This window comes from Ochotona curzoniae, unplaced genomic scaffold, assembly GCF_017591425.1.
Source record: "Ochotona curzoniae isolate NIBS_2020 unplaced genomic scaffold, NIBS_Ocur_1.0 scaffold_2453, whole genome shotgun sequence".
NCBI classification, from domain to species: domain Eukaryota; kingdom Metazoa; phylum Chordata; class Mammalia; order Lagomorpha; family Ochotonidae; genus Ochotona; species Ochotona curzoniae.
This window is the reverse complement of record NW_024467094.1, coordinates 9,690,383-9,702,726: the sequence shown is the minus strand read 5'-3', so window position 1 is coordinate 9,702,726 and position 12,344 is coordinate 9,690,383. Positions and strand designations below refer to the sequence as shown.

Genomic DNA, 12,344 nt, shown 5'->3' with positions numbered 1-12,344 from the left:
CCCAGCTAATTGATGGTGTCGCCACGTGGAGGGGAGGTCTTCCCACCTGGGACCCTAGGACTCCCATGTGAAGCTCAGCTAGAGACAATGCCCATAGGCACACACCAACCAAATAACGACTCTCCAGGGTCCCAGTCTTCCGTAATCCAGTCAAGCTGACACCAAAAATTACCGATCACGAACTTAGGCGTGGCTGACCTGGGTCTTCTGCCTCATGGCTCACCAAGTGACAGTAAGGCATTAGCCCATGGTCTGTGCTCTCATTGGAAGGCTCCCCTGGAGATGGAGCAACTTGTAAGCCACACCACGGTGGTGGGTGACGTTGAGGTCTTGGTGGGATGAGGCTGTTGCGGGGAGCTGGCTGAGTTCCCCCTCTATTCCTTGTCACAGGGACCTTTTTGCTATGACAACACACCTCCCCAGAGTGTGCAGGCTGGGAAGGCAATGAAAGAGTTTTTCTGATAAATAAATGCTTTAAATAGAGGTTAAACTGTGGCCTGAATGACAGCATCCAATAAGGGTGCAAGAGAGAAAGAGAAATGAGAGAGGATTTCCATCTGCTAGTTCACTCCTCAAATGGCTGCAACAGTTGGAGCTGAACTGATCTGAAGCCAGGAGCCAGGAACTTCTTTTTGGTCTCCCATGTGGGTGCAGGGTCCTTAGGCTTTGGGCTGTCCTCAACTGCTTTCCCAGGACACAAGCAGGGAGCTGGAAAGGAAGTAGAGCAGCCAGGATATGAACCGGCACTCACATGGGATCCCAGCACATGCAAGGTGAGGATTTAGCCACTAGGCTACTACGCCAGGCCCTCAATCCCCATAATTACCCAGGGGTGGCCCCTCATAGTCCAGACGTGGTCGTGACCCTGAGTGCCTCCTGCCCAAGTAGGCGGTGGTGCTGTCCCAACGTGGCAGACCCAGTACCTTCCAGCCAGCAGAAATGCAGCCCTTCTCCTCCTCCTCAAAGACTTCCAAATGGGGATCTGGGACAGGAGGATGAGCCCGGATGTGTTCCACCATCATAGTGGCCAAGGGTCACCAGGGATTCAGGGCGAGCCTGTAGACTCTGTGGGGTGGCCTTGTGAGTGCCCTAGCTCTGCGCACTTCTCAGCTGAGACCCTCAGGAGACCTCTGGGGGAAGGTCCACCTCCTCAGAGGGGCTGGGAGAGGCCTCCTGCCCTGGTTCTGCAGGCCTAGCCTCCCCGTAGCACCCTGAGTGCCCACCTGTCTGCCTACCCGGCTGTTGGGTTGCTGCCGGCCCCTAGTGATGCCCTTGTACCCTGATGCCAGTCTCTGCAATTACAGGTTGGCAAGTCCCAAGGTGAAGTGTGCCAGCCAGTATGGCAGTGTGCTGGCGGCCAGCCTGTGCCCAGGGCTCCATGTCCTGACTGCCTCAGCCATACCAGACAAGGAGCTAGTCCGGGATGAGGAGGACCAAGTCTTAGCTTTGTCCCAGAGACTACGAACCTACAGGGCACATTTGCCTTCCTCCTTGCTGTGGGGCCCAGAGTCTGTTATTTATGTCACTGAATAAAAACTGTGCAGTTATCCAACAGATGGACCAAAGCTGAAGGCAAGCCCCTGCACCCCACAGGAGCTGACCCGTCTGTGGCTCAGGGATCTTATCCCTTCCTTCTTCCCTGTGCTTACCAGGGTGTGCAGGTGCATGTGAAAGGAGAGGACTGTGGGAAGGTCCGAGTGCATGTCCATCTCCATGTGCACAGTTTGCTGGGCCATTTGTGAGATGACAAGCATGCCTGGGTATGTACTAGGCTGGGGCTTAGCAGGCATACCCCCCCCCCCACAAGCCAGCAATGACCATCACTGTCTAGGTAATACCTCAGCCTCGCATACTTAAACATTAAAAAGTGCGGTGTGTGGGGGAGGGGGGCGATGCACCATGGCTCAACTGGTTAATCCTCAGTCTTGCAGTGTTGGCATCCCATATGGGTGCCAGTTGGTGTCCCAGATGCCCGACTTCCCTTCCAGCTCCCTGCTTATGGCCTGGGAGGGTAGTGGAGGATGGGCCAATGTCTTGGGACCCTGCACCTATGTGGGAGACCAGAAAGAGGCTCCTGGCTTCAGATCAGTGCAGCTCCAGCCATTTGAGGAGTGAATCAGCAGATGGAAGATCTTTGTCTTTTTCCTCCTCTCTGTAAATCTGCCTTTCCAATAGGATATCTTCCATCCAGTGGCCTGCTCCCCACATACCCGCTATAATCGAGGCTGGAAACCCAAAACTCAATCCAGGTTTCCTGTGTGGATGGCGGGGAGCCAAATAGTTGTGCCATCACCTGCTGCCTCCCCGGGTGTGTACCAACAGGAAAGTGAACCAGCACTTGAACCCAGGCGCTCTGATATGGCGTGTGGGCCCCAGGCAGCATCCTAACCACCCTGCCAGGTGCCTGCCCCTTGAATCTTCTTGTATGTCATCCTTGTTAGCTGTGTGTGTTGGCACTTGCTAATATGTGAGTCTCTGATGTACTTCCCAGGTTATGAGTGTGCACGTGTGTAAGGCCTGGTGCAATGTAGCTGTGCATGTGTGTGCAAGCATGTGTGTGTGTTTTAGACATTTCTCTCTCGGGCTGGTGCAGGCCAGGAATGTCCACCCTCTCTGCTCCAACTCCAGGACAATCGTTACAGATGTCAGAGGGCAGGGCTAGGGGCGGGGGTGGTGTCTCCAGGATTCCCAGGCCCCGGGCGGGCCGTGTTCCCAGACTCTGAGATCCCAGCAGGAGACTGAGTCAGGATGCAGGGAGGCACACACAGGCAAGGGCAAAGTCCCATTTCCCTTCTGGAAGTCCCCTCCAGGGCTGTGTCTGTGGGGACAGTGGCTGGGGGTGGGAGTGAAAAAATGGTAGGGAGGCAGGCAAGAGAGGGACCTGGGAGCAGAGGACGGAGCCTGAGGTCCACGTGAAGGACATCTTGGATGCAGCTGGACAGGAATCGGGGAGGGTGAGCAAGGCATCAGGCTTGGGTGATGGGGGCCAGGTAGGGGGAGACTGTCCTTGAATCAGGGATAGGCAGCTTGCTGGCAGCCAGTGGGTCCGAAGCCTGCGTCCGAGCTTAGCCGTGCCAAGCAGGGACAGTGAAGCAGAGTAGAAGGGGATGGGGAGACAAGTTGTTGGGGGTCCCAGGCTGGGTCAGGTGTCATGGGTTGTCTAGAAAGGGGCTTGGAGCTGCAGGATCAAGATCCCACACAAGGTTAGGTCTGGTTAGGTGGGGAATTTTTTCACCCCAGGGCACTCCTTGTTGGCTGGCTTTGCTTTTTCTTCTAGTTGTCACACTCAAGCACGAAGGGTTGTGGGGGTGGTCAATACTAGCCCTGAAGCTGCAGTGGGGCTACAGTGCACAGAGGCTCAGGGGAGCAGCTGGGGGGTTCCCAGAGGCGGGGTTCCCATAGGCAGTGTCCCCTGTCCCCAGGTCACCCAGCAAGGGAGCATGGAATCTCGCTCCTCAGCCCCCTCCCCCCGGGATGTGGGGGTCACACCCTTTGGCTACAGAGCTGCCTTCCTGGAGCCGTTGCCTGCCTCCCTACCCCTGTAATTAGGGGATTAGAAGGCAGCCTTCCGACAGCCTGCCCTTGGCCCCTTGGAGCAAGCGGTGCCAGTTTCCAGGTGTGTCTGAAACAGGCTGGCATCGCCGGGCGGGCGGCTTGTGTGGCCTGAAACGCCCCATTGTGGCTGTGGCCTCCCTCTGCCGAGGCCTATTTTAGGGTCAGGATCCACCCTGCCGCAGCTGGAGGAAGGAAAAGGTGTATTTTCACTTTGTCCTGTTTGGGGGTGGAGTTTGTTTGCGGGAAGGGGCGGGGCCGAGGCTGCAGGTGCGAGACCCCGGAGAGAGGCCTGACCTTTGCGGGCCAGGGAGGGAGAAGACCAGGGTGGTGGACGGTGCACGCAGCCCCAGTGGTATGCGGGTCTGCGGGGTGCCGGGGCGACCCCACCTAGGCCCTGCCCAGCTGCGACTTCCGGATTCCCATCTCTGTGGCTGCCCAGCCCTTATCCTAAGCCCAGAGGGAGACCCGCCCTGCCCTCAAGAGCTTCCCAGTTTGAATGCCAGCTGCTGGAGGCTGCAGCTGCAGAGAGGTAGAGAGAACACACCAGCATCTTGGCCTTCCTGCATCGGAGTCGGCTGTGGGCCAGCCCCGCCCAGCACTGCTAGCATGGGTCTGTGCTCTTGACGCCATTCTGGACCTGCCCTGACCCTGACTGCCTGGGCAGTGTTATGTTCATCGCATCATCTCCCAGCTCCTCCCTTCCCCTCCTGGCCTTCGAGCCCAGGTTCCCCTGGGTCCACGGGTGGCCTCCTGACCAGGCACAGGCCAGCCCTGAGGGTTGGGGTGGGGTGATGGACCTTGCTGGAAGTGACCTGACGCATACCTTGGCCTTGAGTTCCCTGTCTGTGATGGGGATGCAGACATGCATCCCCACCTGCTCACCTCACAGGAGAGGTTGCATGTAGTAGGGAGCTCAGACCCTCGGGGTCCTCTGAACATCTGGGTTTTCTGGTGCCTGAGCCCGGACACAAGCTCAGCCGCGTGACTGCAGGAATGGCTAAATTCCACCCAGTATTAAGCTCTCAAGAGCCCTGAGAAATGAGATTGTTCTTTGTCTTTTCTTCTCGCTGCTTCATTAAAGTCTTCCTGAGTGAGGGGAATGAAGATTGTCTAATCCTTGCGCACGAGGTGGAGGTCAGGGAGGCAGGGAGAGGCCCACAGCAGTCTGTGGCTCCCGGGAGGATGTTGGGAGCAAGGCAGGGGGGTGGGCTCCGGATGGGGACCAGAAACCTTCTGTTCCAGGCTGGCTCTGCTCGGGGCCCGTCTATGATGATATCAGAGGAGCCCTGGCCTGGTTTTACTGTCTGTGCAATGGGTACACAAAGTCTGGCACACCTGCCGGGGCTGCTCCAGGCATGGAGGAGAGTGGCCTGGGAGGGCTGCTCGGCTGGACAGGCTGGGCAGGACACAGGGAGTAAACCTCTGAGGCATCCTGCAGCCTGTCTCCCTTGCTGTGAAAGCATGCTGGGAGTCCTGGTGGCTCCTAGTGATGCCCCGTGGGTGACAAAAGGGCTGAACCCTGGGAGTCGTCCAAGAGGGAGGCTGCTGTTCTCAGGCCCAGGACCTGACACCCCCCTCCGGATCAAGGTTGCTTGACTGGAACTGTTCATATACCCCTGAGACTGCTGGAAAAACAATTTCAGACCTCACTCACCATATATATATATATATTTTTTTTTCATTTAGTTTATTTGAGAGGCCACCACTGTGGCACATGTCAAGCTATGCCTCTGCCTGTGGTGCCAGCATCCCATATGGGTGCCAGTTCGTGTCCTGGCTGCTCCACTTCCCATCCAGCTCTCTTCTTATGGCCTGGGAAAGCAGTACAGAAGGAGCTCCTGCCCCACAGTCTTGAACCTTGCATCTGCGTGAAAGACTAGAAGGAGCTTCTGGCTCCTGGCATCAGATTGGCTTAGCTTCAGTTATTGTGATCATTTGAGGAGTGAACCAGTGGGTGAAAGATCTCTTTCTCTGTAACTTTGCTTTTCAAATAGAAATAATTAAACTTGAAAAAAAAAATCTACTTTCTTCTAGAGGCATAGGGAGAGACAGAGGGGGTTTCAGTCCGCTTGTCCATCCAGGAGTGAGCTCACCCCCTTACGAGTCTTGACGATATTCTGCCCCGTGGCACCCTGTTCTCTGCTGTGGGAGTGGTGTGTGTGTCTCACCTGCCACCCTCTGTCTACAGGTGTTCCTGGCCCTTGGAGAGCTGCTTCTCTCTTGTAACTGGGCAGTGGTTACCGACATCTTGCTGGTAAGTGTCACGGGGTAGGGGAGGAGCTGGTGGGGGGCTAACCCAGAGACCCCTGAGGAAGGGGAGCTGGGGTCTGCCTGCTCAGTTGTTGAGTGGCCTGGGGGTTGGGTAGAGCCAAGTGACCTTGGACCACAGGGGCCCGTCAACACCCAATCATGCCCTCTGACCATCAGCCACTGAGTGCAGGAAGGTCAGGCCTGCCCAGGCCGTTGTGCACAGGGCTGTCTTGGGTCACCCTGTTCTACCAGGTAACCCCACTCTGTCCAGACTCCAACTAGGCCCTTCCTTGGTCCTCATGTTCTGTGTCTGAGCTCCTTGCTTTCCTCAGGGGCACCTGAGACCCTGTGCCCTCCTGCGAGCAGCCTGGTAGCTGCCCAAGAGCACCCCCAAGAGCCATGCAGTGTGGGGGTGGGGGCCTGATCTCAGGAAGCAGCTCAGAGTCTCCTTGCCACTCATTGGTTCTTGCTAGCTATGTAGCCTGGGGCAAGTCTCTTTGGGTCCCTGGGCCTCAGTTTCCTTGTATGGAAAATGGGGATGATGCGAGAAGTTCCCTCCCAGCCCCCGCCCCACCACGCATTGTTCTGAGGATGAAACAAGATTCACAAATGCAGCTTTTGCCCTGTGTGCCTGGCATAGAGAAAGCTGCCGAGGATTCTCCTAGCATCTGTTGTCTCCCCATGAAATCCCAGCTTCCGAGACTCTGACAGGGTTGCGGTGATGTGTGGTCATTTAATGGGCCAACCTTGATGACGGCTATTGATGGGACACTCACTCCCTGAGATGCTCTGCCCCTCCCCATGGCCCAGGGCTCCTGATTAGTCACGTGGAGGGTTAGTGGGTCATCTCTGCTCTCCCTCCAGAGGGGAGACTTGGACTACAGCCCAGCCCCACAGAATGGCCTCAGTCCTTGTTTATACAAATGGGCAGCCACCACCTGCTGAGTAGGCTGGGTGATGAACAACCTGCCCCCCAACATAGCTCATGCTCTCTCAGGCGGGTTGGCACAGAGGGAGCTCCTGTCCCCTGCAGCTTCCTTTGCCTGCCCCCCATGGCGTGGCTGGCTCCCTGTTCCACATGACAACCCCACAGATATGCAGTGACCGTGCCTATGGCTCCCAGGGTCTGTGTTGGCAAGAATGATTAACCTGCCAGGACCAGGCTCCCTGTAGCGCTCTAGAGGGGTGAGTGCTGGCAGGAGGGAGAGGGGAGCAAGGGGCCTATAGTAGGACCCATCTGGGGACTGCTCAGGGAATAGGACTGGGTCAAGTGTAGCCCATCCCAGGCCTCCTGCAGACCCCACAGCTGAGCCAAGGCCACCTACACCACCAAGTCTGGTGACTCCCTTCCCCTCCCAAAGCCCCCAGCTGTACTTGGGCCATCTGAGCCCAAGGGGCAGGTAGGAGACCACTGCCCTGTTTAAAATGGTTGAGGGAAGTGAGAGAAAGAGGCGCCTGGACATAATAGAACATCCTGGGAAGGCTGGTGTTGCTTTTCAAGATGTGGCAGACAGGGACATGCAGACAGGGATGCTGGACACTGGATGGGTGGGGTTAGTGCCTGGAACTGGCAGGGGCCGGCAGGGTATGGAGACCACACTGTGTGGCCAGGCGTGGGCAGTGGCCTCCTTTGCTAGTTGCACCTGTTCTTGTAGTCGGAGGTGAGCTGCCCTTTGGCCAGGGGAGACCTCAGGAGGTGCAAGGGGTACAGAAGGAATGCAGCAGGGAGCTGAGGGCAGAGGAGGCTTCAGCTGGGCAGCTCTGGGTTGGAAAAGGAGCCCAGAGGGGCCCAGCAGGAAAACAGGTACAGAATTGGCAGATGGGCTCTGGGGGCAACAGAGCTGTAGATGGAGGTTTCTCTCTCCACTGTGTGACCCTGGTCAAGTGACTAAATTTCTCTGGTACTTGATTGTCCTTAGAGCTCAATAGATCAGGTATCAGGGGACAATGAGAGACCTCCTGACTCATGCACATTCCTGGGGTGGGGGGCCTGGGCCTCCCTGGCCCGCAGATCAGCCCTGCCTCTTATCTACAAGGAAGAGAATGCAGATTCTTCCTGGGGAAGGGCCCTTGAAGTTCCCAGTGTGTGAGGTTGAGGATTGGGCTGGGGCAGCTTGCTGGGCGGCAGTCCTCGGAGTCTGGGTTCAGTGGCTCCAGGTGGCACCTAGACATCTGTATTCCTGGGAAATGAGCCGAGGGCTGCTGATTCCCTGGTGCTCACAGCCCTCTTGTGGGACACGGGGCTGCACAGCCAGCTCCTGCTCTGGGCCACCAGCCCTCTGCATGGTCCCTCGTCAGCCCCGAGCTCCCATTTCCTTCCCAAGGGGCACATACTCCGGCATCCTTGGCCACCCCTGCTCCCTGGGCACTTCATGTGGGTGGGGATGCTGGGGCTCAGGCCCAGCCAGGACCCACCTCTCACAACCTCCTCAGCCTCAGTCTCCCCAGACTGAGTTCTTTGACCCCTAGATCTATACACGGGGTCTCCAGCTCTCTCCCACTCCTGCTGTTGGCCTGGAGCCTCCTGGGTGAGGAGTAGAGGGGGTATCCCTCCTCTGTCCCTGTCCCTTTGGGCTCCCACTCCCACTCCACCCTATCCTGCCCCCCTTCCATTTTCTCCCTCCATGCCTCCCCACCCAGCCTCTGCCCTGACTCCCCTGTCTGTCTCGTCCTCCCAGGGCTGTCTGGCTGCAGGGCTGGGCAGGGAAGACAGGAGGAGGCAGGCTGCCAGGGAGTGTGCACCTGGTGGTTAACGCAGTGACTCTGCAAGCCCTTGGTTGGCACTGGCCTTGCCCTGGACTATAAAGGGTTCCTTGGAGAAGGCAGAGCCTGAAACACAGATGCTATGGTCTCCTTATAGAGTGAGCCAGGCTTTTTGGGAACCCACAAATATCTCTCATTTCCAAAATGACCTCCTGGGCTCTCCAGCTGCTGTTGAGACCAGCCTTGTCCCCACTCCCTGGTATATATCAACAGGAAGCCAGGGCAGGCAGTAGGTGAGGTAGGGGGAGGTACAGCGGGAAGCTTCTTTTTTGTCATTCGCAGCAGTAGCAGCAGCAGCCATTACAGGCCCAGCAGGTTTGGGTCCAACCTTCCAGCAGACTAGTTAGCCCCCCTCCACCTGCCCCCACCCCCATGGACCTTTTGGGGCCTGCAGAGGCCACCTCCCTCCTCTAGGAAGCTCTGCCTGTCTCCGGAGCCACCGGTGACTAATCACATAATTATGGGGTGAGAAGGAAGTCCTGTGGTCAGCCCCTTCTCGGGCCTGTGGCCAGGTCACAGACATGGGCACGAGGCCCAGCTTCTCATACCACCTGGACGAAGCGGCTCGGTGCCTGAGGGCCGCAGTACTGTCGCTCTCTCCAGACCCCCAGCTGCTGTCCTCTGGGCTGCTGCCTCTACACCTGGGTAGATGCAGCCCATGGAAGGTGCCCTGGTTTCTGATGTCCCTACCCTGCTGATTGGTTCTTCTCCCTCCTGTCTGTGGAGCCAATGATGAACTTGGCCCCTCTGTTCTTCCTCTCTGTTTTCCAAGTGATGCACAGCCAACACAGCAGTGTTCTGGGAACACCAGCCCCTCCTCGCTCATGAGAGCAGAATGGTTGGGGCCTGGAGAGGGGAGGCTAGGTGAGCCTGGGAAAGTGGAGGCCCTTCTCATCTGTAAAGAATAACCAAGCGATCACATCACCCTCATGGGTGACTGGAATTGACATAGAAAATGCATAGGAAGTGCTTGGTGAATGTTGCCAATGTTGACGATTGTGATTCTTTCCTGGGCTCAGGTTTGCACAGGTAAGTCTCGGAGCTATGACTCCAGGCTGAACAAGCCCTCCTGTGGCCACCCTGTTGCACAGAGGCTCAAGTTCTGGCAGGGTTTCTCCTGGGCCCAATCTCCCAGAAAGTTCCATTGGACTCCTCTGATATGCCTGGAGCCAGTGGAGGCTTGGAGCAGGTGCCTGACCTCTGAGTAGGCTTCCCAGAGGACGTGACCCAAAAGCAGGCACTACATGACCAGTAGACATGCTCCAGCCTAGGTCAGAAAGGGGACGGAGGGCCATACTGAGGCACAGCAGGGTTAAATGGCCTGTGACATTGCGTCTCTGCAGTCCAATTTCCCCACAGAGCCCCTGGGTACCAGGTGAGTGATGGCAATGAATATAACGTTCTCAGTAGTCTCCAGCACTGTCTCTGTCTGGACAGAGAAGTGAAGAGGCTTGCTCAGGGTTGCACCTGTGCCTGACTCCAAAATTCTTGCCCTTCATCTCCTCCCTCTTCAATGGTAGGGCAGAAGCCTCTCCAGCACAGTGGCTCCCTTTGAACATCACCTCGCTGTCAAGCCAGATCAGGCACCTTGGTTTCCTCCCCATCCTGTGGAACTGGAGGGGCTTTGTGAGCCTCTGAAGGGCTGGATGTTTCCAGGGATTGCCAGCTCCCTCCCACCCCGCTGTCCTGGCCAGCCTGGCAGGCTCCTGGCAGGTGGGCATGAGGTGGGCCCTCCTGGATGGGCTTCCCCAGTGCTCCTGTGTTTTGCAGTCCGTGGTGGCGCCCAGATGCCGGGGGACAGCAGAGGCATTACAGATCACAGTGGGCCACATGCTGGGGGACGCTGGCAGCCCCTACCTCACTGGACTCGTAAGGCGTGTCTGAATGGGTATGGTGGGCAGGGCTGGGGGCGCTGGCCTGGCTGCCCTGGCTGGACCCGACTCCCTCCTCTGCAGATCTCTAGTGTCCTGCGTGCCCGGCGCCCCGACTCCTACCTGCAGCGCTTCCTCAGCCTGCAACAGAGCTTCCTGTGTTGTGCCTTTGTCATCGTCCTGGGCGGCGGCTGCTTCTTGCTAGCCTCACTGCACCTACAGGAAGACCAGGCTCAGGCCCAGCAGCTTGGCCCAGGTAGCCTCAAGGTGGAAGGCCATAGGTTTGGTTTCCCAAGGTACATGAGCAGGGAGCTGGATCTGAAGTGGAGCAGCCAGGACTTGAACTGGTGCTCACACGGGATGCCTGCTCAACCCATCATTCTACAATGTCAGCCCCAATTTTCTTAAAAAAAAAAAAAAAAAAAAAAAAAAAGAGCGGGGAGAGAAAAGAGAGGGAAGAGAAACATGTATGAGCATAGAGTGTATGCCTGATGTAGAGTGTGAGCATCCTGGCTGCCAGGCTAACTACCTGCTCTTAGTGGTCAGGGAGCCTTGCACTGCCCTGGGGATACTGGAGCAGCGAACTGGAGGAAGTGAGGGGGTGGAGGAGAGCCCTGTGGCTACAGGCAGAAGGTGCAGAGGCCCCCGGCTGGGAATGTACCTGGTAGATTTGAGCACCAGGAAGAGGCCACAGTGGCTGGGCAGGGATGAGGACGGCAGGACAGTGTGAGCATATGGGTGAGGGAGAGAGGGCTGGGGGGTTAAGCCATGTGGGATTTCTAGCTGCAGAGTCCAGGTATCTGGTGTACACCATCAAAGCCGGGTCCTGGCTGCCTCTTTGAGAGCTTCTAGGGAGTGAGTGATGCAGTGGACAGGTCATAGAAGGTTCTGGAATCATGGTGGGGTAGGGGGGAAGCACTGGTGCTAAGATCATGGTGGTAGCCTTTAGGGTGTTGAGGATGGGTCAGAGCTGGGCATGTATTTCACAAGTGGAGCTCAGAGGGTTTCTCAATGGACTGGACCCCATCCCAGTCCCCAAGCACCCTCTGCCTCTGCGAATGGCTGAACGTCTTTCCTCCCACAGGGACCCTGGATGACAAAAACACAGAGCGCCAAAACCTGCTTCCTAGTGCTGGTGACCCCACAGAAGTGTACTGAGGCCCCCTCCCATGGCCACACCCTGCTCATGGCCCCCATCCTTGACAGTGCCTCCGCCCACCTTTGGCTGTGGCTCGGGGAGCCCGGCCGCGTGGCACCTGCTGCATTTTCACTCTCAGCTAGAGAGCTGGCAGGCCTGGTGGCTGGGCTGGGAATTGAGCTGTCAGCACCCTCTGTGGGAGGCCTGTGCCTGTGCCCGCTGCCAGCACAAGGCCCCTCCAGGCTGGGGTCCTCGGCCTGGCTGCTGACAGGCCCTGATTAAAGTGCAGCTGGTGCAAAGCCTGTGGATTTCAGGCGCTTTGATGATTTGGTGATGTATAGCTTTGCGATGTCTCTACTGGAAGGAGGAGGGCATAGGGGGCGGGGGAGGAGTTGGGGTGTCCCCACCCTGGATCTCTCACTCTGCCCCGGTGTATACGATCTGTAAAGTTATAAGGATTCAGGACACCCTTATGGGAAAACTTCATCTCTGAGGAAAAGTGGTTTGGAGGTGGGTTTCTGCTTGGCTGCTGGTGTGAGCTGGGGGCTCTGAGTTGCACAAGTAGGAGCATTCGCCCAACACTACAGAGACAACTACATGGGGCTTAGTGGCTATCACGCACACTGCTGGCCATGCTCTGGTCTGCATTCCACCGGTCCCCACCCTCCAAGCCCTCTGACTCTCCCCTTGTTGGAGGGGAGAGGGTGGGCAGCTCTGCGGGACCCACACTCGCTGCTGGATTAGAGTGGCTCGGCTCAGCGGCCTGC

The 12,344-nt window shown here is 57.4% G+C and overlaps 1 protein-coding gene across 1 annotated transcript in view; it reads left to right on the top strand.

The window, feature by feature from the left end:
- Positions 1-11,597, top strand: part of SPNS3 (sphingolipid transporter 3 (putative)) — a 48,298-nt gene extending 36,701 nt beyond the window's left edge. Inside the window, exons 9-12 of the mRNA XM_041000826.1 lie at positions 5,744-5,809; positions 10,339-10,437; positions 10,524-10,695; positions 11,524-11,597. Of these exons, the coding sequence (XP_040856760.1) occupies positions 5,744-5,809; positions 10,339-10,437; positions 10,524-10,695; positions 11,524-11,597 (411 nt within the window). The remainder of the gene's footprint in view (positions 1-5,743; positions 5,810-10,338; positions 10,438-10,523; positions 10,696-11,523) is intronic.
- The last annotated feature ends 747 nt before the right edge of the window (positions 11,598-12,344 follow it).